Below are 25,633 nucleotides of genomic sequence, written 5' to 3' on the forward strand. Positions count from 1 at the left end.
CCACCCTTCACCACACAAGGCATCACCGACTTGTGCTCCTGTAGCTGAACTCTTGTTCTACACCAGTGCAATCCCACTGATGTAAAAATCCTGCTCCCTGGGTGATGGTAGTGCAAAAAGAGAACATACCCAAAAATTTGGCTCATCTCCTGCTCTGCTCATGCTTTGATTGGCTCTATGCTCCTTAAAGCTGTTTTGCTCCATCGGTGTTCCTTATTAGAAGCCTAAATTAAGCCAGGTTTCCATGTAATATTTGGTTTAGTACATTGCCGTTCACAGACCCATTCCCCTCGCTGGTTCGTGGTGCAGCCGCCAAGAACACCCACCACACAGGAGCCCAAAAGGGGGTTTTTGCAGCTTGTCGAGGCTTGCTGTAGTGCAAATATACCTGCGAGGAACATGGCTGCGTAGAGTGGAAGCACCCGCTTTCCCCAGGGCTGGGGAAGTACTTTAGCAGCTGAACGTGGAGAGAGAGGAGGGAGGCGAGACAAAGGGAACCAAAAAAATGCTTCAAAAACAAAAAAACCACTAAACACTGTTAGATGTTACAAGTCACATTCCTCTATGCCATTTGGTCAAACAAACCTTAAAACAGATTCCCTGACAAGACTATCTCTAAGAACAAGCCTAGACCAGTGACAACTGTCACCTATAGACTCCGGTGATACTTATATTATGTAAACAAGGTTGTGTGGAATTTTTTAAAAATTTTTTTCCCAAAAGTAAGTGCAGATCCTTACTTAACACACCCAGCCTAAAACTACATCAGGATCCACAGCTTTTGAAAAACCTCACTGACGCTCATACCTGACAGTACTCTGGCTCATCTTGGCCATACTGGAAACAGAGGGCTATAGAAATGAAAAAAAAAAATCAGCAGAAAAATTCCTGACCACAGACTACAGAGTTCACATAGAACACAAAAATAAATTAAGTAGTGCACGGTAAAGCCAACAACAGCTAAATATTTTTATACATCAATTATATGCAGCATGAGGTAATATTGCTCACATTATGGAGGGAGATTCTTGGTTGGTTTTGTTTCTTTTGAGAGATTGGATTTGTCCTGTGCGTATAGAAACTCCTGTAACAACACTGAAGTAACAGAGACTTCTGTAAAATATATACCACTATCAGATAGAAACACACACGCTCTTCATTACTTATGCATACCACAATTAAATGGGCAAGTGATTTGATTCTTAGGATCTAGCTGAAGGTGATTATAGTAAGCCATCGAGATTTTTATGAACCGTTCGGTTCTCCTTTCCGTTGTTGGAATCCTCTGATGGCGTGTATTGGACCTGATATTCCTGAAGAATTTTAAATACATCATGGTGTCCAAAATGTAAAGCTTCATCCATAGGAGTGTTATTCCACCTACAGGAAGGAGGGAGCACAGTATCCACGATCAGCACAGAGGTACAAAAGCACCAAAAATCTAGTTCTTTACATTCTGGGCTAATAAGTACGCACACAGACCGCACTAAGTTCAGTAACTATGAAAACACCTTGTAAGCTGAGCATAACCTTTTAAATAATGGTTTTAATGGTTTTGCCATTTTTTTATTCCTGTTTGCTGTGCAGAACCTACAGAGAACCAGTAGGATCCTGTTCCTTCTGCTTCAGCGTGCTGGCTCAATGCAGTCCACTCTGATTGACAGACACCTCTCCTCACAGCACCTAGAGGGATGCTGTTAGAGCTCCTCTCCTCCAAACTAGCAATAAAACCACTCACCTGTCTTTGGGGAAAGGGTTCACTTTGCACGCTTCCAATAGGAATTTAACAACGTCCACATGTCCTATAGGAAAAGCAGGCTTGTGAGTGTATATACTTTATATATTTCTTATGTATATGCATACAAAGTTTTAAAAAGCTGATATGCATATACAGAAAGTGAAGACACTCTAAAGAAAACTGACAACGTTCCATTAACAGAGAGCAAATCACACACAAGGAGACATTACCTTCTGCAGCGGCTACATGCAGGGCTGTCCGTGAGTCATAGTCCCTTTGTTCCATATCCATTCCTGACAGAGCAAATCTGAAAAAAAAAAAAAAATTAAAAAAAAAAAAAAAAAGACAGAGAAAAGCCTTACATAACTATAAAACAAGTTACAGAACGAGCATGGAACAATACCCCTGTGCTAAAACAACGGAACTTCTGCTGCAGGAGGATATAAACGGCACCAAGAGCACATCATGCCTCCAGTTATAATGAAAGGCACCCTTACTGCTTTGGCTTTAAAAATTAGGTAGGGGCTTAACTTTATTTCTGGTCTCTAGCTGTTATAAAGAATAATAAAATGTCTTAGCAGGAAATGTAGCAGCCAACATATCTTATTTAAAATCTAACAGGCACAAGATAAGTCATACAAGGCAAAGTAAATTTATGCCAGATGAGGAAATTCAGAGGGGACTCCCAGATCTGAAAATCCTGAACAGCATTAAGGTATTAGGAGGGTTCCTTCATCACACTACAGTGCTCTGGGACAGCAGAGCTAAACCATACACATTTATCCAGCCACCAACTATATTCAGGTATATTCTAGACACATTAGTGTGTTTGTTTAGTCTCTTACTGCTATTACTTTAAATGTTGCCAGATTCTGCCCCAGAGCGAGATGGCAAAGGTAGATTTCCTAACACTCCAACAACCACGTGTGTTTTTCCAGCCTGCATTTTTGTAGCAATTTCAGAATTGAACTATAAAGCAGGCAAGAGTACAGCTAGGATTTTCTGCCACTACTATAAAAAAAAATGGTTAAGGAAAATTATTTCACTACAATGCAAGGAAACGGAAAACAACGGGATTACAGGACAGTGCAAGGGTACCTTTTGATGGTTAGGGTGGGGGGGAAGAAGGAGGGGCACATGGACACAGTGTCTAACCATAAATAAACAGCGGGTACCAAACAAGCAGCTTTCCTATTCCCAACCCCACACTGATTTTTACCTCCGGAGTGCAGACACATCCCCTGTGTAGGCAGCGAACAGCAGATTTATCACAGACTTCACCTACAGAGAGAGATGAAGTCCAGTTTATTTAGCTTCTTTCCTCAAAAAGAAAACAAAATGGAAAACCCAGAAAAGCCCAGTGTGGTCAGATAGTCCAGTGTTTATGAACCTGTTAATTTTATCCCCTTCCCTGGCCTCATTTTGCAGTACAGTGTAAAACACTTAAATTTGTTCCAGCTTGCTTTGTGTGTCTGTCTTTCCAAGGCTGAAGCCATCAGGACAGCAAAAGAACCACAGCACATACATTTCTATTCCACTGTGGTGAAAAACATGAGCCTTGCTGTACCAACAAACCATATTTCTCTCTTTGATTGCCCAAAGATACTGAGTACTGAATTACAAAGACAGCATCGCTTTGCACAATTCACAAACCATAAACACCTCCCAATGCAAACTCATTCTGGAAAAGCAAGAATTTTCAGAGGAGATGCCTAATGCTAAGAAAAAAAATCAATGTCAGCTGAAGAGAAGAAGTGGCACTGGTTTTCCTTTGTATTACAGGTTTTCCTTTCATACATCTAATACAGAGGCTTTCTGCAAATAAACAATTTTAAGCAATTCTATCACATAACAAAGACCACAAGAAAAACAAGGTGTAAAGGCAAGTGAAAGAAGGATCTTTTTAGATCAAATACCACAGGTAAAGTCTCAGGCAAGTGGTGCTTTTCTCAGCTGTATGAATTACTCTAATAAGAAACAGTAGTGTTTGGCTACAAACCTTGTCCCATGCACATTTTTTAGCACATCCTGGCTATTACTCCACAAGTTTTAACATGAGCCAAAACCGACAAGAGAGATGGTTTTAAGCATCCCACATCAGCTTCTCTCATAAACTGACAGAGCCACTTCTAGGCACCATTCACGGTATTTTCCAGTAAACTTTCTAAACGCTGTGCTGCTTTTTGAGTCTATGAAGTTCTGTTGCTGCTACCAGCCAAGTAACAGAGATAAAGGAGAAAACTGCTGCTGCATTGACCTTCTGCAACAAGGAGGAGAAACAAACAAAAAAAAAATCACCGCCCACAAGCAAGCCTCCCACAGATTTCTGCAAAAACACTGGCGTATTTTCACAGGGCCACAGATGAGCCAACATCTGTGCCTCTTAGAAACCAAAGCGGTGGAATTGCTTGTTATTTTTTTTACACCTCAAATATGCACTGACGCAAAGAGGGACTGAAGGAAAAGGAGTCGGAGCCAGGATGGAAAGAGCCGCTCTCCTTCCTCCAGCATCCCCAACTCCAGCAGCTCTGTTTCAGCCGACAGGACAAGGCTCACCAGCCTTCCCAGCCTTGCGCAGCCAGTTCCAGACCTGCTGGGCAGGATCTGCAGGTCTCCATCCCTTCTCAGGAGGCTCTGTATCCCCCAGGCTGCTCCTAAACCCAACAGGCTCCAAGGCTGGGCCCCTGGGTCCCCTGCAACTCTGCAAACCTGCCCTCGGTGCTGCAGGTCCTGCAGGTGCGGAACACTGCCCCTTTTTTGGGATCTGGGATGAGCGAAGGACATTCATTCTTTAACAAAGACCATTTCAGAGGCAACTGATCATTTTGGCTGGGCTTCTTTATGTTTCTGGGAAATGCAAATGTGTATCAAAATAATAAAATAAACATAACACACATTCCTTCCTTACAAAAATGTAACTTTCCAAGTGCAGCTGGGGCCAAGAATCCCTCTGGATTCAGCTAAACATTTAACTAAGAAGCCATTTTCATTTTCTATAATGACGTGACAAAATGTAATTTGGAGATTCCTGAGGGTTTCTAACACAATAATCTTGGGCCATGTCTCTCAGAAATCTGGGAGAGGTTAAAGCCGCTCCTTTCTTAAGATAAATCCAAGGTCACATTATTATAAAACCAAACTTCTTGACAGATCAAAACAAAGAGAAATTCAAGTCCAGAACAACAACAAAAAAAATCTGCTTGTTTAGCTCACAAGGAAATGTAAGAGGAACTATGACTGCTGTCTGTACAACAGTGAAGGTAATGGGACACAAAAGGCAGGGGACAAATGAATTAGCGGGACAATTATGAGCAGAATAATGACCCAAAACTGGTCAGGAATGACCTCAATCTGGAAAAAAGCAAAGTGTAGCCACCATAGCTGAAAAAAACCCCCTAGAGCTACCTGCCCAGATTTCCAGCGAGACTTTAATGATTTTATGGCAGAATTAGGTTGGATCTGCTAGCAACACAACAGACCTCGACTCTGTACCTTCACCCTCCTCTATCAGCAGCATAGTCCAGGCCAACACATTAACAAATTCTATAAGGTATGAAATGAAACTGCAGCCATAAAAAACACAGATGGACGTAAAAAAGAGAATTCAAGAATAAAATTTAGAAATCTGCAAATACAAAATATATTATGAATTCAAAGAAAGAATATACAGTTTCCAAGAGCATCTTCTGGAACACCGCTTAGTTTTCAAGAGAATATTAATCTAAGAAGCATATATATTAAATCATCACGTAAGAGGTTATCATTTACATTGAGAAAAGGTTATTATGTGAAAATAATTTGTTGCCAGAAGCTTTGTATCTGCACAACATCTCACCTAGGCCCCCATAAAAACAAGCACAATCAAGACTTCAAAAATGGAAGCAAAAGTCTTCCACCCCCACACTCACAGCCACCTAGCCTGAAATAACAGGTCTGCTGCAAAAATCAAGAACCAAATAGACTTTAAAGTGGGAGCAGCAAGCATATCATTGTGGGGTTTTTAACCGTAGGGAAGAAAAAAAAATCACAAAGCTGAGAGATGAGCTGTATCCATTCAAACTAAGTAGGATGCGAGGGACAAGGCAACTAATTTAAGTGTTTAGAGACTCACCAAGTGGGTCACTACCTTCTATGTGCCACACTCACCAGTGGTGTTTCTGTTAATGGCACCGATAAACACAAGTTCGTCCTCATCTTCAGAAACGGGAACAGAGTTCTCCTTTAACCTGACAGCCATGAATTACCTTTTCCTACTGCAGAGTTCCTGAGCTACGTGAGTTCAATAAAAGGAGAAGGGACGGAGTCCCCTCGCTATATGTGAGTTGGATCAAACATTATCACACAGCTATCGAGCAGTGCCAAGCCCAGAGCAAAAACCGTCCCACCTTTTGTCAAACGGGAGATAAAACCTTCATGCACCGTACCAGAGGAACTTCACATCTATGAGGGACTCAGTCTAGTGCTGGCAACAGTCCTGCTTCACGCCGGAGCTGGCCCAATGGCATCCTTCCCACCCAACCGCCCCGTCAGCCCAGGGGTACGAGCGCCAGCAGCACAGAGAGAAACATCACCAGTGTTGCTGCTGGAGAACCACACTGAGGTCAAGCCAAAGGAAGGAAACACTCGGAGTTCAGAGCGGCAGGAAGTCACAGCGCTGCAGCAGACATTTCACATGGGGGGCCAAAAGGAAAAAAAAAAGAAAAAAAGGGAAAAAAAAGCAAACCAAACCCCGAAAGTGAGCAAGATATGAAACTGAAAGTTACGAAGGAAAACTGTACATTAAAGTGACTCCTAGTCCAAAGTTTTCACCTTGCAGTTATTTTAAATATCCCTAAGCCTCATTGAGCTAGAAGTTTCAAAGAAGTGTCCTTCAAGCAGCAGGATGCAGATGTGCTGCCGGCTGCCCGCAGATGGAGGCAGCGCAGCAGAGCACAGCGGCTGCCTCGGCACAGCCAGGGGCGTGTGCCCAGCACCCAGCGAGTGCACGGCTGTCCTTCCTTTCTCTGTAATGCACATTGTCAAAGCACTTTGGTGAGACACAATGGCCTTTGGTTAGCTGGTTGGTTTTGTTCTTGGTTTTTTGTTTGGGTGGTTTGGTTTTTGTTTTGGCATTATTTGCTTAAGTGACTTATCACAAGTGGAATTTCAACACGTCTAATTGATTGAAGGCCCTTGACTGGCATGTGGGAACAACCTTGACAGAGTACTTGTAACAAAACAGTCTTTGCTAACAGTCTTCCTCTCCTAGTTGAGCTGCATACCCAAATCCAGCACACAAGAGAAGACTGATTTGAACAGGCTTAGTCTCAGGATGGTTAACAGAGGATCCCCACACAAGACTGAGATGAGAATCACCTCTCAACACAGACCAGTTTAGAGAATTTTTTTTTTAATGTAGAGGAGCAGCATGTGGATCACTGTCTGGCTCTAACAGTCGCTCCGGGGCTGTCTGTCCTGCGCTGCGGTGGCTGCAATGGCTCCAGCACAGCAGGGCCAGCCTCTGCTACCTGCTTACTTGGGTCAGGACAGAAAAGCCAAACAGCTGTGCACGCAAAGAAAACAAATCCTTCAGGAAAAAAAATTAATTTAGCTCAGAGCTGGATTAATTCTATGAGAAGCTCTTAGCTAAAAAGGTCACTGAATCTGGATTTTAATTTCCTACTGCGTCCTGCATCCTGAGAATTCCCCCCCTTCCCATATTCTTTGAAAACATTATGAAATTTACAGTCTAAAAATAAAATTACTTCCAACTTCACTGTTTCTCCAGGTGCCTGAGGAATACAGTCCAGCCTAATAGTTTAAAATGTTGCTGCTAAAGGCAATACAAACAAGGACAAACAAACAAACCCCCCCTCATCTTTCCAATGCTCTTTACATTATATTTAGGGAAAATGTCTTCAAATGATGTTCAAAATATTGGGGGAAAAAGGTTTTTGTTTTAATGCATATTGTTTCTCAAGAACTTTGCTGTACCTGAGCTTTACTATGCACCAGAACTGCAGTGCTGACAGGAGACTTTCAAATACAAGGAGGGAATAAAAGAGACTAGAGCTAGTTGAGGAAAAAAGGGCCACCACTCTCAGGTCTCATTTTTTGTGTTTAAAAAAGAAATTTTACATTTTATTTAAAAACAGGACGCAATGTTTCCTTTTGGGAACCCTGCTCTCCTGGCCAACTGGCTTGAAGAACAGAGTTTTAAGCATTCCCCTGCATAGCACAGAGGTGTGGAGATAAATCGGGACATAAACTTCAGCTCCTGGGACTCAGGACTTCCCTAATGACAAGCAGCTGTCATACGGACCCCAGGTCTTGGTGCACCGGGATCTCAGAGCAGCTCATAGAATCATAGACGGGTTTGGGTTGGAAGGGACCTTAAAGATCATCGAGTTCCAGCCCCCCTGCCATGGGCAGGGACACCTCCCACTAGCCCAGGTTGCTCAAAGCCTCATCCAGCCTGGCCTTGAACACCTCCAGGGATGGGGCATCCACAGCTTCTCTGGGCAACCTGGGCCACTGCCTCACCACCCTCACAGTGAAACACTTCCTCCTAATATCTAATCTAAATCTGCCCTCTTTCAGCCTAAATCCACTGCCCCTCATCCTGTCGCTACATGCCCTTGTAAGAAGTCCCTCCCCATCTCTCCTGTAGCCCCCTTCAGGTACTGGAAGGCCACTATAAGGTCCCCCTGGAGCCTTCTCTTCTCCAGGCTGAACAACCCCAACTCTCTCAGCCTGTCCTTGTACAGGAGGTGCTCCAGCCTTCTGATCATCTTCATGGCCCTCCTCTGGGCTTGCTCTAACAGGTCCATGTCCTTCTTGTAACTGAAATAAAGTCTTCCTATTCTCCTGACCTTTGCAAATGACCAAGTATCGACAAGTAACACAGGAGCTGAGAGTTTACAGAGGCCAAGAGGGACCGCACAAAGTAATAAAAGCTCCAAAATCAACAGAAATTCAACTTCACAGTAACACTGTTCTGCTGCTTTTCCTAAAGCTGATCCCTGGATGAGCGTCATCTGAATATGTCACAAAAAGCAATTGTTCCTCCTGCTCTCCAGAAAAACTGCACTTTTTTAGATGCTTATCAATGGAAAAAAATTCCTGAAATCTAAGCCACCCATATAAATTCTGAAATAGTAGTGGTGACCTATAAAAAACAGAAATTGTAAATCTAGAGCACAAATTAAACAATTTATCCATCCAGTTTTTACACATTGAACTTGTAATCCAACTGTGGCGACGCACAGCCTATAGGTGACTTTCTCCCTGCATGTAAGGTTTCAAAATAAAATTAAAAACCAAAACAAAACAAACCTGCTCAAAATGAATTTTGAAGCTTCAACTTTGAAATTAAACCTAGAATGCAAGTAGTCCCTAAAAGGACAAAAATAAACCAGGGATGAATCTCAGAGAAGACACACAGGTGTCTGTATGTTCGGACACTAGACAGGACCACTTATTTTAAAAATTGAACATTTTTGTATTTAGAATTAACTTGTAATACACTGGAATCTGGTCTCCAGGGTCTGTTGACAAGGCTAATGTTGGAAAAAAAGAATTAAAATCACTGTTCAAGTCTAAAAGAGACAGCCACAGTTTTCCTTTAAAATACCATTCCTTAATATGAATGTAAACTGTATCTTTTAGGGAGAGAAACCTAAATCAAAAGTCAGTATATTTGCAACTGAGCTTCTGCTTTGTTTCCCATGAAATAAAGTGAAAGTTATTACCTAAGGGTAAGCAAAACTCTACCTTTTAAAAATAAAAGCTAAATATACAATATTTACAAATATACAAATAAACAAATATCCAACCAAAACAATCTGGCTTTGTCAAAAGCACTTAACTATTCCTCTGTCCTCCTACTGAAGTTTCTTACAGCTTTTAACACTGCTGCTTTTCAGTCCAGCACAAACAGCTCTCTGCAACACCCAGCATATTTGAGGGACTGGGACTGGGACTGGTACCGAGCTGTCCACAGTGCCCATGCTGGAGAAGAGCAGGTGTAACCCCTCTCACACGGCGATCTGCGAGCACAGTCAAGCATCACCTCCATGTCACCGCAGAGATGTGAATGCGCATGCCCCACTCCAGGGCAAGCAGCCTGCAGGGATACAACACCCAAACCGAGGCACTGTGCTCTGTTCACCAAATCCCGGACTACCTCAGGTGCCACCCAGGGGACAGCTGGCTCTGAAGCAGTCTCTCAGCTCACCTGGTGAGGTTCTGCCTCTGTTTCCAGGGATGGACAGTCCACAAAGGCATTCTAAGCAGCCTCCGGATTAAGCCACAACATTACCTTATTCTACAGAAAACTAACAGTTACGTAAGAAAAGATAATTTCATTGAAGACCTTTCTGAAGCATGCAAAAATAATTCTTTTGTCTCAAGTACAAGCGATCAACAGACCACACCTACCTCTAGAGCAACTCAACACCAACTGCCTCCTACAGAGCCTCTCACCCAGCATTAAATGAACACAAGGCTCACAGAAAGCTTCCGAGGTTAGAATTCCTCAGGAAAGTCCTCGGTCCCATTATACTATCAATAATTAGAGGATATGTGGATAAATTAATGCATACACTTACACACATTGATGACATACAGAAATATTGGAAAATACAAACAAGGCTAGCTGTTCCATAAAACTTTCGTTTCTTCTTCAGGACTTTTCCCCCACCTCTTTAGCCTACCCTGGTTTCCTCATGCAACTGGAAGAAATTGCAAAAATAACTCTAGAATCTGCAAATATTTACTCTTCCCTGTTTTGAAACTAACACGGGAAACAAGATTTTGTCAATTTTTTTCTCCAGCCCATCTTCTAATGCACCAACTATCTCTTGTTTTTACCTCTAGATGGTGCAAGCTCCTCTCCGCAGCCGGGACAGAGGCCGATACCCAGCTCCTTTCGTTTTACGAGCTGTGGGTGCAGCGTTTATTTTTGGAGTCAGAGCTGCAACAGGAACTTTCAAAGCTGCTACCATGGAGTTTATTTTTGGAGTCTCCCTGGTGGAATTAACTTGAAATGCCGCTTGCACAGCAATTATTCACAGAGCTTGTGCTGTTGGTAGAAAACCAGACTCATGAAACACTTACTTGTTCTTCAGTAACTGCCTTACAGTGTGGAGCAGTCGCGTTCAAACACAGTTTGTGTATACACTGAAAGCTGCTTCTCCCACGAGCTGTGCCTAGACCACAGCCACACAAGAGGCTGTATTTTCATGTATACATACCCAAAGCTGCTTTAAACCAGCTCTATTGCTAGAACTGCAAAAACTTCAGGCAAGCCAGGTATTTATTTACCCAGGTTCACAGAGCTTCTCGCTCTCTCCTTGGCTGTATCAGATGGCAATGGTGCACCAACAGCTTTCAGTGTGGAATCACTGAGGTGAGTTAACCACATCTATAACCTCAACACAGACCTCTTCCAGTGCTCTGTAACCTACATACAGGCTCTTACTGCACCTGCATAGTTGAGCTGATTACACAGGAACACAAGGAATGCGTTATTTTAGGCAATATTACTGCTTTCCAATGAATTTGTACATTACTAAAAATGGTACAAGTGTGCTGGACAGTTTTGTAAGCTATAGGGATTTTGACCTTTAAACTACTGATGTAACTGCAGATCAGGATGGCCGTGGTCAGCAGCTGCCATGAGCAGCTAGGTATGCTTGGGGAACGGCTGGCTGCTGAGTTAGCAGTCAGCAAGCAGCTGGACCAGAGAGAATTTCCAGGGCAGCCCCTGAAGGGCTAGCACTGCGGCTACTGCCTCTCACCGCAGCCTCACACTGTGCTTCAGACCGAACAGAGAAGGAAGGTGGTTAATTAAATCAAATATATACATTGAAGACTTCTCTTGACACCAGAAAAAAAAACCAAACAAACAAACATAAACCCCTTCCTTCAACTTAAGAACAACTACTGCCAGTCTCCTTTACTGGAAAACATATAGGCTGAAGTCGCAAAAGGGCAGTCTTCCTGGAGGTGAGGGCTGAGCAGAGACAGTTATCCTCTCTCTCTGCCCCTACTCATCTAATGGTTTTGAATGGATTTCTACCATTCACATTTCCTTCAGATTCAAACCTTCTAGAGACAGGTCAAAAAGCTACAGTACTAGAGTATGCCACACAAAATTACAAATAATCGTGAGTATCAATACCACATTTTACAGTGAGTTTCTTTGCCCATCTCTGTCTGAAGTCCTTTTTTTGTCAGAATACTTTAAATTAATCTAGGTATTTAAAAGCATCCAAAAATGATACTTGCTACAAACTAACACAATACCAGAACTGTTTGTCCATCTTTTCTGGTCTGTTACCATACTGTTTTGCACAAAAATTTAAAAGCCTAACAAAGGTACAGAAAGCAGTAATTGGGAGAAGGTACTTTTCTTTTTAACCACGTTTGGAGCTATGAAAGACAGCCTAAACCAGAAATCACCCCTTCCAATACCAACCTCTTGCTCATAAGATGGCCATCAAGCAGACACAAATTTCTGGAAAGAGTTTGTCTCACTGGTATTCCTCAAAACAACATCTCTCTACCTGTGAAAAGGCTAATTCATCTAAAATACTAACAGGCAGGAGATGCAAGCTCTTCAAGGAGTCAGAAAAATATCCTTTAACTCATACAGAGGAAAATCAAGAGTCATAGATAGGCTGAGCTCAGTTCTACAACTAATTCACCCACAGCACGCTCAGATTATTACATGCAATTACTCACATTTTTAAATGATAAATGAGATTTCATGTCTTGTACATGCAATTTAAAATATTGTATATTTCCAATATAGTTTGTGAATCTGTAAGTAATAGACTACTTCATACTATGCTTGGTTTTGCTCAAGTGCCTGAAAGACAGTAACAATGGCACTGACTGAACCATCCTTGAAGATGGAAAGCTGCAGAAGCAGAGACCTTATTTCTTGACACCAAGCACTGTGAATTTGCAATGACTTCTAAACAGTTCTTCTGGTTATTGATTAATTCTAAAGTATTAGGAAACTGATTCTGCTTAAATTATAGATCAGGCTAATTGAAATAAATTAAGAATTCAATAATTAAACAAAATGTTTACTGGATTAAGTGAAGCATCTACTTACCTTCAGTAACTGAGATTCTTTCAGAAAGACCGTGCCCATCTATTCCACTCGTGGGATGCATGAACCCCACGGGGTGAGCCGAGGCTGTTTTGGCCAGCCCTGCTCCTCCATTCCCACCACTGCTTCCCCCAGCAGAGGCAGAAGAATCAATCCTTCACCAATACCGACTCCAGAACTTGAGCTCCAGAGGTGGAGAGTGGGTCACACAAACCAAAGTTTAGTTGAATCCCTGCATACAAGCCTCTCCCCCAAGAATCAAGGCACTCAAACTAAGTTTTACTAGAAAATACTACACAGTATCACAAGAATGTCCAGGGTGCCTGGCTGGGGCAGTTTCTCCTTTCCTGTGCCATCACTGGGGGCAGGGGTTACTCAGCATGACAGCAGGAAACGTTGTGGGAAGAGCAGTGCATGATTGGCTTTGTTGTTCTCCTCTCTAACAGATAAAACCACCAGTAAAGATGAACTGGTTCCAGTGGTACACAGAAAATAATCACACAAGTCAGAGCTCAAGATTCAGAGCCATCAACTCCATCAGTACTAGATTACAAGATCCCAGGAACAGAAACCTCTCTGGCTGGAAGACAATTCCTGCAAAAAGGTCTCCAAGATTCCCTTATACACAACTATGGTACACAATATTTAGAACAGTTACTAGGATGGACACGACCAATATTGCTGTACCATAGATACCCCTGAACAACTCACAGATGATCCTAAATTTTTCAGCACAGGAGGACTTTAGTTAACTAATGCTGAAGCTCAGCCAGGGCTTAGATGATGATGCAATGACTAGAGAGTTTCCCTCCCTGTGCACACGCATGCCTGCACAAATAGATGAGTCTGGTAGAACAGTAGCTAACCTCAAATGATACTCATTAACAATCACTTAAAGATGTCTTATCCTTTGCTTCATACCCATGACCTTTGTTTTGGGGATGATTATGTTGATTTCAAAAGGTACAGATACCAGGAAGAGGAGAGAAACTTTACCAAAACTGCCTTGCCTAGATTACAATCGGCATGGTCATGCTTGGTTCCACCTGCTTTTTATAATTTCTTCTGGTATCAGTGAATTAACACACTTTTTCTTTTTGGAGACAACAGAATTAAGCACAGCACTGACAAAACTCCCAAAATATGAAGTAAAAGTTTCATCCTCTTTCACTAGACTTAAGACCTGAAGTTGGCTGATTCCACATACTTTAAAAAAAAAAAACAAACTTTTATGGAGACCTAATAAGGAAAACCAAGTTAGAATAACTATAGTGAATCAGGCAGCTCCAGAGAAGCATGACTTCACAAGATGGAGTAATAGAAAAATCCAGCCTGCCTCCTGTCCTGATGACAAAAGGTGTTACTGCTGTGTTGTCTGCCATGAACAGTATGACAAAGGAATAATAGGTACACAAATTATTTCAACAAAAAGTTCACTATATCAATTGAAACATTTAAGGCATAAAGACTTTCACCCTTCAAGTCAGAAGACGAAGACCAGGCAAATTTTCAGTTTTAGGTGGTATGCATTTGCCATCAGTAGTTTGGATGGAAATCCTTGAATCTTGCTGCCATGGCCAAAACATCAAAGTTAGGTGGAAAAAAAAAATTAATTACCCTCTCAAAGGCTTTACCTTACTCGGCTGTCAAACTTTTTCAGCATTTCTTATCAGCAATTAATTCACTGACAAAACATTATTTATGACAACTGGAAGTTCCAAAAAGGTAAAATAATAATAATTCTTGCAGTAAACTATTACAGGAATCTTAGGGTTGTCATCATCTCATGACACAAATTTTGGTATTTCCTGTTCAGTCCTTTCACAGGTTAACCCCTGCAAACACTTCTGCAACAAAAAACATACAGAATATATACAGAAACCTGAACATATGGAATGAACACTGACCAGTTGACCCTGGATGCAGGAAAAAAAACAAGAGCCTTTGAAGTAGTGGATACAGACATTACTAACACTGCAAGATTTGGGACCAAAGCACTGGGATCAACGATAATCGCATGAATAAAGCGGAATGCTGACAGGGGCTTTGGTGACACTAGCTGTATTAAGCGGACAGGACAAAATAACGTCTGCCTTTTAACAACTGATATCCACACAGCCAAGTAGAGTGATGCTCCCACTGTCCAGGCTGTAGGTACTTCACAATCTATAGACAACAGTTTACTCTTAATTACAGGGCTCAGAGCTGGAATTATTCCCAAAATAAACGGGGGTGTTCTCAAAAGACATTTACTGAAACTTTACAAGGAAGAGACTGACTACACCCTACAGGCTGAAAGCAGAATAGAAGATGTCTTGACAGAAATTTGCACTCTATTCTTGTTAGGAGGGTTGTTTCTAAACTATTAGGAACAACCTTCTAGAAACCATCTTCCACTGTCTGGACTATTTATTCAGCAGCTGTTTTTCTTGCATTGGAAATATTTATTAGCTTAAACAGATCTTCCACCTCCACAGTTTCATCTCCAAACCCCAGGAACAGTCATATTATTCCCCATCAGCCTTTGGGTATACGGGGCAAAACGTACTCAGCTGTTTTAGCCTGCTTCTCTGTTCCTCAATCCTAATTCTTAATCCTCTTCTGCAAGGGCATGGGTGGGCTTTTTTGTTTTTGGGGTTTTTTTGATGTTGTGGGTTTTTTTTTTCCAAACACATTTGATCACAACAGCTTATTCTCGGACCAAGATTACACTTTAAGTAGTTGTCTTGAAACAATTATGGGTTGGAGAAGTTTAAAAGGCAAGTCCTTTAGAAGAAGTGTGAAACGCACTTACCATACAGGAAGCCAAAGTTACACATCAAACCAAAACCAGGTCTGCGAGTCCAAAAAAATTGATATTGAATGAGTAATTCCTGAACAAACAATAAAGTTGCCTGCCTCAAGGAAAAAGCTGGACTAGTGAATGACATCAACAGGAAGCAAGCAACGTTATCTCTTCCTATCACTCCACTTGTGCTCAGTTCATTGTTGTGATAAGCGCTCTGATCACAAGGGGTCCCAATAGTAACACCCTGTCCCACAGCAAATTACATACTTTCACGTTTGCATTTAGCCTGTTACGTTTTAACAGTAAAATAAAGGAAATATGGAGTTTTCAAATCCTTAAATGCCTTTATTTTCAATTATATAATTAAAAAACTAATTAGGATCCAGTAGGAAAATACAGCAGGAGGTGAAAGAATTAGGTCTTGCTGACCAAAAGCCAGTTTTACTGATGCCATTTGTAGGACTCCCTAAAGGCCAACAGATTTCCACATGATGGTAAGCTCATCATGCACAGTGAAAAGACAGGAGTCACCATCACAAGCTGCAGAAACGGAAAATTTCAGCTGAAGGTTAGGAAAAAACTCCTCACGATGAAAATGGCAAAGCACCAGGACAGGTTACCCAGTGAGGTTACAGAAAGCCAATCCTTAAAGGTTTTCAACACTTGAAATTCCCTGACCAACATGATCTAACTGATTTACATGCTGCTTTGAGTGGGAAGCTGGACTACAAGATCTCCAGGGATCCCTTCCAAGCTCTATGACCTTATAGCTTCATTCTTACGTTGCTTCCAGTCACTAGACTCTCCTGCACTTCACATGAATGGGTTATGATGATCCTGCTCAGCTAAGTAAAATTGATCTGATTTAAGACACAGTATGAAGATACATTCCCAATTTGCAGTGCACACGAGAATTTTGTAACACCACATGAATACTTCAAATCCTGTATACCAGCTGTTTGGCAACTCAAGTGAAAAGCTGCTTAATAATACCACTTAGCTACTAAAGAACCTTTCAATGAAAATAATAGATATTTGTTGACTGTATTATCAAAAGAATTACTTCAAATTTCCAGAATATTCACTGACGTAAAAATAAGAATAAAATTCAAGCAATTTCACTCAAAAAAAAAATTATGTCAAAGAGACTAATAAAATGCAAATACGGGGGGGGGAAGAAGTCAGACTTTATTCCAAGTCTGACCAAACAATAATTAAATTAATGTACACTGATCTCTAACAGGAAAAGCACTACCAACTGCCCATAATTTCCAAAATAATAGTGCTACTTAACCAGAGAAGGCCTCCTGTAACTCATCAGATACAGGTGTCAGCGGAAATTGGGAAAGATGATATGCAGAAGACAGCTTTTCCCTTCTGCAAGCATAACTGGTATCAGGAAAGTATTCAGACGACAGTACAGAAGGCACCAGCTGTGTGCCAGCTAGGTCAAAATCAGAGCAGCTAAAACAGGAAGCGTTACCTTACAACAGATACGCTCCCGCTGCATAAATGAAATACATGAAAGTACGGCTGCCTGGAACATTTCTGAGTGTAGAAAAGCTACACTTCTGCCAACCTAAACTCTGTTGCAGGGCTTGCTTTAGCAAACTTCAGCTTCAGATGTCGGCATTACATAAGGCCTACTACTCACGGAAGAAATGTATGTGCATTTTCAGAAGCAGCTGAACTATGTGCAGAGCTGTGCCACGCTCAAGTCTTACAAAACCTTTTAAATGCTAAGGGTTCAAGTGATATCAAAAGTCTGCATGATGCAGTACTAGAAGCCAATACTAAAATTAACTTCCATACAATAGTTTCTAGGAGAAAATGGTAAATTGGAAACCACACTTCATTCAAACTAGGTAGTTTAATAATTTAGACTGCAAGAAACTATTCAACATACCAAGACATAAATTCCTGAAAGAAAATGGGGCTGTGCTGCATGACTCATCCTTTAAAAGCATGTCATTACATCATTAGTCATGCATTTTCTAGACAGGAAAAGAAGTGTGGAACAGACAAGACACTAGCACTATAAAAAAAAGTTTTAGTTAGCTTGCTACTGGATTTAAAGCCTCTTACCACCCTTCCAACTACTATAGACATCTGTGACATTCAAATTCCACAGAAAGACTCTGCACTGAAGATAAATCATTAGGTGTACTGAAGTCATCTCAATAAGAACTCTGCTTAAAAAATGTCTATTTCACTGGAATAACTGCTTCTAAACTTTTACCAGAAAGTTACAGAAATATTTAACCAAAATTAAAAGAAAAAATAGTAAACATCTACAAACAATGTTTAGGATACTAAAACATTATGTATAAATTATGAAGCTCGTCATTAACTACTTTGGTCACAGCTAACTTTGCTCACAGCTAACTACTGTGCATCAATGACATGTATGTATCAAGACAAGAGAAGTAAGAAAAATGAAAAACCAACATACTCTATACCGCCCTCCTGCCCACCCTCTTCTGACTCCGTTGCCTGTTTATTCATCTACCCACTCACTGGTCTTCTGACACAAATGCACAATGAAACCCGAAATATAAGAGCCAAAATAATTCTACAGTAAACCACCCATGGTTCTCTCTTTATATCTATTACTCTTCTACTTTTCCTCACCTTTATGACATTCAGAAATAAAATATCATGTATCAGAAGAGTTTCACGTACAATGAACATAACAGATAATTTTAAAAACATAGTGCAAGTAACTGCAGTTTATAAACCAATATACAGAAAAGCTAAATTAATAATTTTGGCCATCCTCAGTACATGCACGTCTCTAGTGATGAAACCTTGCCTTGGAATCATCCTGGCTGTGGGTGGTTTATTACAAGCTACGTTTTTCACTTGATAATGCTCAGAATGAACAGTTACTACCCTCGCACTGGTGCCACTAACCACATATTTTCCAAATGACTTAGTATCTTCAAAACCATACAACTACACTGCGACATTAATAACCTATTGCACCATGACATTTTTATTAGAGAAGTCACGGTGAGAAAGTTTTGCTATTTTGATTTTTGTTTGAACTGCTATATTAAAAAGTTGAAGAGAAAAATAATTAGGTTATTGTACAAAATGTTTAAGAGGTCTTAGGAATGTTTTCAATGACTGGTTTAACTAAACGTGCTTATTTCACCTACTTTTCCAGAACTTTATCTTTTTTAGAGCAGAATGCTCGCCATCTCACTTCAGTCTCAAAAAACGTGTTTGAACAAATCTGTTCTCCATTGAGAGAAAAAAAATACAATAAAAATCAGCTTAAAATAAATTTATTAAACAATACAAAAATAAGCATGCTGGAAATTGAGATACATAAATAACATACAATGCAAACGAAAAATGGAAAATGAGACAGGTAACTTAACAACTGAGCCAAAAAAGTACAACACAAATGCTAAAATAAAATTTTAAAAAGCATTTACATTTCTAATGAAATGTCAATGATGCTGACAAAGAAAAACAAACAAACAGCTAAAATGCTTGAATATCAAGAATTGCTATTACTGTAGCACAGGTGAACACTAAAACCATTGCAGACTTTGAAACATTCAATGACTAGCCTCTACCATCGCATTCTTTCAGACCTGCTCACCAAGCATAATGCAGGCATGGGTAAGTCGTCATGGCAGACCTAACTGTGGTCCCAGCTATCTGTGTACCCAGCCACGAACAAGAGCCACCTGCAGACACAGCAGGCCAGAACAAGAAATTGTGAGTGTAGGCAAGTTACAAAATAATTGGTCCACAGGAGTCTCCTCCTGACCCTTCCTCACTAGAGGCTAGCTTAAATTTTGAGACAGGCTTCAAAAGCATATATTACAGAACTGTAATATATATATCTAAAGTAAAGATTGTGTAAGCTGTACCCTAAATATTCTTATTATGTATATTAAGATCTAGTAGTTACCTTAATTTTGTATTTCTCATGCAGGAGTTTTCTCAAACACAAGTTTTGTATGTAACTGACAAACATAAATATGGTAAAGATTTTTATTTTCAAGTTGAAGCCCAGATGGAACAATTTTCCACCTTCAATCACGTTTTTAGAATTAGCTTCAAACAGTACTAAAAATCAGAAGATGACGTGTGTAGAATTAGATCAAGCAAATCCTGCATCATACATTTTCCTTTTTTAAATTAAACCAGTAATTTAACCAGCAACATTGTCATCACTGTAAATACTTAATTTAATTAGCAGCACAGACACATTACGTTCCCTCTTACAATTGCGGCTATTTCAGGTAAAGACGTGGTTTTGCAGGATCTGAATACTAGTTATGTCTCTGTAACTACTAGTTTACTGTAAAATTCTCAAACAGGTGAGACATTTTTATAATTCAAGACTTTGCCTTTACTTATTTTACTTTATTTTCAAGATAAGCACTGACAAGCCTAACCTTATCATCAGTGATAAGATTATAAACCAGCTATTATTCAGCAATTTACAACTGACATTTACTAATGACATCTGTACCACAGATTTACCTCTTCATCCCAACAGGACTTCAAAGTCACTGAAAATTGATGTTCTGTATTGTTTTGCTTAAACATTTTAATCCTCGGCTTCAATGACAGGAAGCTCATCCTTTTGCAATACACTGCTAGATGAAGATTATTCAGGGTTTAGTCAGAGTTTATTTCAAATGTTTATGCAAAACTAACAATACCTAAACAGAGTCATTAAGAACTGCTTGCTTTCTCAGAGAACATCAGCTTTGCTTTCGGCATCTTCCTCAATTCACAAACATCCAGATGGGTCAAAAAAGGGGCAAGAAAAACCTAACTCTCCCTTTGTGCAAAACTCACCCATGAACGCACTTTGGAGTTTTAGGTAAACTAAAAAGGGAGAGGGAGTGGGCGAGGGGGCAGGGAGAAGGGGTGGAGGTGTTACTAAGGATTTATCTGTCATTGTCTCTTAAAATACTCAACAAGCTAATATCATTTATCATTACTTGGACAAGTTTTCAACAGTTTTATAAACCAGGACTCTGCATGATACATACTGGGGGTGAGATATATCAAATTATCTGAAAACTTATAAAGGGGAAAACCTTCTGGAGAATAAGTTTAAGATTTTTAACATTATGAAGAATCTGATAACTACAAGTGTCAAGAATTTAGCAAGTCTGTGCCCTCTGTCCAGCATCGCTTATTGAGCTTATTCAAAGCTTACATACACCATTTCAAGCTACACCCTACTCAAGACACTCTAAATTATCAAATTATGCAGATGAACAGATGCAGGTGCCTGTAGAAGAATGCAAATCCTGTTTATTAGCAAGCTGACAGAGGTGCAAACTCACTATCGTTTTAAAAAGTAGCAATTAATGGTAACTTTTAAAAAATTCGCTCATGTGTAAATGAAACCTCTGCTCGTATATATGAACATGCACACACATTAGCGGTTGAAAAAATAAGTTAATTTTATAAACAGCTTTAATATCTACCTACTTGCTTTGCTCTGAATTTATTTCCTACTCAGTACTCGGCTGGTTACTGCTCTAAAACCAAGCCCGCTTACATTCCTCTCTAGGGTGGAGCACAGCATTATTAGTAAGGCAGACTTCTGAGTCATAACCACCAGCTGGCAGTCAAGCAGCTAGCAAGACACTCAAAATACTTTGGTAAGAAATCTTTCTGCTGCATTAGTTAACTTGCAAACAAGGCAGGTTTTCGTCCCCTCCCTTTCTCCCAGTCCTCCCCAGACATTTTTGTTCTTTTATTTAAATGTTAGCATTAATAATTATTAGAGGCCTGATTAAAAAAATATAACCTTCACTACCATGACATATCCATATGATCCATTTCTGTTCAAAGCGATTTGAAAGGTCATATTAAAAAAAGAGATACAGTAATAACATGACTCAGAATCTACCTCCACTTAATACACAATTATTTAGAGATTCATGAATTTTCTGCATTTTGCTGACACTTTTTTCTTTATATTTTAGTTAAAATTCTTCTATCTTTACATGCTGACCCTGATCACAGGACACACTAAGTTCTTGCTTAGCTCTAAAGTTAATTTACTTAAAATTCTCAGTTATAAACAAAAATAAACAGATATACACAAAAGCTGTATATCTTTGAAAACATTCAGATTTAAGTTTTCACTTTTTTTTTTTTTTTTTTTTTAAGTAAATGTGTTTTAAGAAACCACAAAAGTCAGTTAACAGTTTTGGGGTTTGCTCTTTGCACGTGCTTTCCTCGGCCCACTTGAACTTTGACAGTCTTTTTGGTACAGCATACAGAATTTACACAAAATGTATATAAAAATGAAACACCAGGCAAACAATATTCAAATCCAAGTTAAATCTAGAGATGCTTGAGGGTTTTTAAAATGAAGAATGTAATGAAACTAGAACCCATTCATTCAGTTTTGCTCTCCCCGACCTTCCATTCTATACACTACGGTTCTGGAGATGTCCTCGTTTGATTCAGGTGACACCTTTTTCCATACTGTTTCTTTTAAAGCAAGTTCTTGCTGGAGATTCTCATAGTCCATTGGTCCAAAGGAATGCTAGTTGTTCAAGCAACATACATTATTTATTAGTGTATTTGAAGGAAAAAAATCCATACTTGCAGGCAATGCTAACAGACTCAAGTTCTTCACCTCTTCACATAAACTGTTATTTTCCCTTTTCCAGTTATAAAAAATTAAAATTCTAAATTGAGTATTTTTTGAGATGTACACATGCAAACAGAAGCACTTAAAAAAAAAATCACTCTGCTGTATCTTCTCCTGTTGAAATCTTCATGCCTTAGTTAAAACATTAACGGTACTAAAACCAAAGAGGTTTTCCTTATCTCAAGCACCCTCACACTTTTATCTTTTGTACATGTAGCTGGAGTGGATTCAGTTCATTCCCAGAGTTTGCTTATACGGCTTCCTTAGTAACAGGTGCTTGTCTACAGCAATATAACACCTGAGTTCACTGCCTGTGCAACTCTCAGCACATCATGTGGTCTCAGACACATCACTGTGAAAAAATGCTAAACATACATCTCAGGCGTTGCAGCACAGAACACAATGGCTAAGCCCACCAGCTGGTCATATCTTTATTAAAAGGCAACCAGAACAGTAAAAGTCTTTGCAACTTTTGTCAGATATCATATACCTACTCCAGCGAGGGAGATGAACTGCATGAAATGGAGTTATAAATCTAATATGAAATTCTACCATATGAAACCCTGCGATAGCATAGTCCACCCAGGTAAGTGTCCACTAATAATGTAAACTAATTTATCTGAAAGCTTTGATGCAATACATGTCATTGAGCAGTTCTGCATTTAGAGAAAAACTTTCCATATTTCTTCTGATGTCTACAGACAATACTCACTAAAAACATGTATTAACTTACCCGCTGATCACCACCTTCTCTGCGAGGATCAAGCTTTTTTGCAAAGTGTCTCAGATTATCGTAGTTATGGAAATTGCACAAAGAAACCAGATCCTACAAATATTTAGAGAACGTGCATTATTATTAGCATGTGACAATCAAATGCAGATTATACATCATATCCTAGTAACTCATAGAAGCTTATTTAATAAATTAGTACTATGTCTATAAGGCCCTTTGAACATAAAACAGTGATATGAAACACCTTTAAACTCCTTTTTGAAGAAATACAAAGCAGGTAGCAATTTGCAAAATATCTATTTTAATATATTCCCACTTCAGCTGTAATAAACACTTCCCAAACAGGAAGGACAGTCTGGGCTAGTCTAGTACATAAAACATGGAAATTCAATCAAAAGGATAAAACAAGAAAATGAGTGACATAATTGATTTGAATTCAGTTTGAATTATAACATGAAAGGTTATAATTGCAGAACTTTGCTATGCTGTTGTATTTTTTTAAAGTGAGTGTTACATCAGTGTTACTTGTATGCTATAATCATGTATAACTTTTTAGGTCTTATTATAACACAATAAATGCAGTAAAAACTTTACCTACCTACTGTTCTATTATTTTCTACTTAAATTAACAAATAACATGAAACTTTAATGTATTTAAACTAGAATTAGTAACTTCTTAGTACTGTTAATTTGCAGCTGTATAGATGTCAGCTAAATAGAACCATGAAAAGTTTTAACTGCTGCTTATTCACACAAACTATGCCCTTGCATACTCTAAATCCAATGCTGTTGTGGATAAGCTCAGTGAAGACTAGTCATACAAGTCTTCACCCCAGGAACAGTTCATCCAAACTAGTATCACTGCAGCTTAACTGTTATCACTACTTAAAGAGAATAAATGAGAGAAAAAGAAAATAAAAAAAAGGCAGGGCAAAGAAAAAGACCCTGGTTATGAGTTCAACTTCCAAAACATGACCAAAAATGTCACATTTCCTATGGGGCTCTAGATAGCCCAATATTCTTTTCTGAGACTCCCCCTGCCCCCCATTTATAATGAATTAATTGGTATTACAGGGTGGTTTTAGGGAGAAAATAAGAAGGAAGACAGCATTTTTTAACATTTTACACCCTCCTCTCCCACAAAACATCTTTATTATTCATTATTAACTACTCTACAAAATCTCTCCTGCTTGTAACGCTGCTATCAACAGACTGTCCAGAGGCCCTTCAAGAGTAAGAGACAAAGCTAGAAAGAGCTTGCCCAACAAGAATGTCTGATGTATGAACGCATTTTTTAATGCCAGATTATTTACAAAAATCTGTTTAAAAATACATCAGGAGCAGCAATATTTACTGAGAACCTTTTTCTTTTATTATAATGAAATAAGAGTTGAATTTCCAATGCTTTGAAAATTGTTTACTTTATGACTGGAGAGGAAAAGCCACTTATAAATGAAGCTCTACAGGTTCTAATGCAGCATACAGAAGACCAGCTCCTTCATTACTTTATGAAGTGTTCCTTTTCAAAACTTTTCCACAAAAAAATTCTCTGGTGGTTTTGACATTGTATTTTCTAAATGCTCACTGAATTACAGCGTTATTAATTACTAAAACGCAAACATATATTTTTGGCCTTTCACCCTTGGATCAGATTAATTTTGCTATGTACCGAAAAGCAATGAATCACTATTTAATTCCGTTAAGATCTCTGTTATAATAACTGAAACTCAGTAAGCATCAGCTGCAAAAAAAAAAAAACCAAAAGAAAACACAAAAAACAAAAAAACCCACCCACACACAACAAAAAAACCCCACAAAAAGGCAATGCTGCTTACATGACAAAAGTGAATGCCTTTAACACTGTTGCCCATCTTGTCCAAAGGAGGCGACCAGCACATCAAGCCCATGACATTAGGAACAACCAGAAGAATCCCACCAGCAACTCCAGATTTTGCAGGAAGACCAACCTATAGAATAATTAGACAGTTACCATCCTCTGCAAACATTCTTCACTATTGTAACACGTTAGCATTTTACTGACGATTATTACACAGCATTTGTAAAATGTAGATCTGGAAAGTAATTTAATCTGGGAAAGCATTATTACTTATCTCTTTTTAGATAGACAGTAACCTAAAGCACAATTTGTGGCAATCTGAGGAATGCGATCATAAAGTTATGTGCTCTCAGTAACACAGAGAGTCAGTAATGCAGTGAAAAAGATAATTCCAATCTACTACAAAAAAAAGCAATTATGACTCTGGAGTAGTACACAAGTGTATCTGTCAGGAACAGTTTGCAACAAGGGAGTAGTACAAAGCTAAATACACTAAAACACCTTGACTGGAAAAGGCAAAAACCAAAAAAAAAAGAAAACGAAAGACTCTGTTCATAAAGTCATACATTAACCTATTTATTTACAATCTGGATAAAGGTTTTGCTTTTTTCCAAGAAGAACTAACATGTCACATATCCCCAGAACTCAGTAAACAGTAACTTTTAGGTCTCACAAAGCATGATAATCCATTTTACATGCATGCAATGAGGAAAATCTAATAACACTCAAAACAAAATGCTGAAAACAATAAGATGCAGTACATCTTGAAATACTTGCATATAAGAAA

General features: G+C 39.4%; 1 protein-coding gene across 1 annotated transcript in view; it reads right to left on the minus strand.

Annotated features, from left to right (window-relative positions):
- Positions 1-1,050: 1,050 nt before the first annotated feature.
- GLS2 (glutaminase 2 (liver, mitochondrial)) overlaps positions 1,051-25,633 on the minus strand; it is a gene marked incomplete at its 5' end in the record, with an annotated part of 29,864 nt that continues 5,281 nt past the window's right edge. The window contains 6 exons of the mRNA XM_010079356.1: positions 1,051-1,380; positions 1,739-1,802; positions 1,969-2,045; positions 2,958-3,019; positions 23,010-23,102; positions 24,845-24,976. Coding sequence (XP_010077658.1) covers positions 1,224-1,380; positions 1,739-1,802; positions 1,969-2,045; positions 2,958-3,019; positions 23,010-23,102; positions 24,845-24,976 — 585 coding nt within the window. The remainder of the gene's footprint in view (positions 1,381-1,738; positions 1,803-1,968; positions 2,046-2,957; positions 3,020-23,009; positions 23,103-24,844; positions 24,977-25,633) is intronic.

The sequence above is a fragment of the Pterocles gutturalis genome, unplaced genomic scaffold (genome assembly GCF_000699245.1).
Source record: "Pterocles gutturalis isolate BGI_N339 unplaced genomic scaffold, ASM69924v1 scaffold929, whole genome shotgun sequence".
Lineage (NCBI taxonomy): Eukaryota > Metazoa > Chordata > Aves > Pterocliformes > Pteroclidae > Pterocles > Pterocles gutturalis.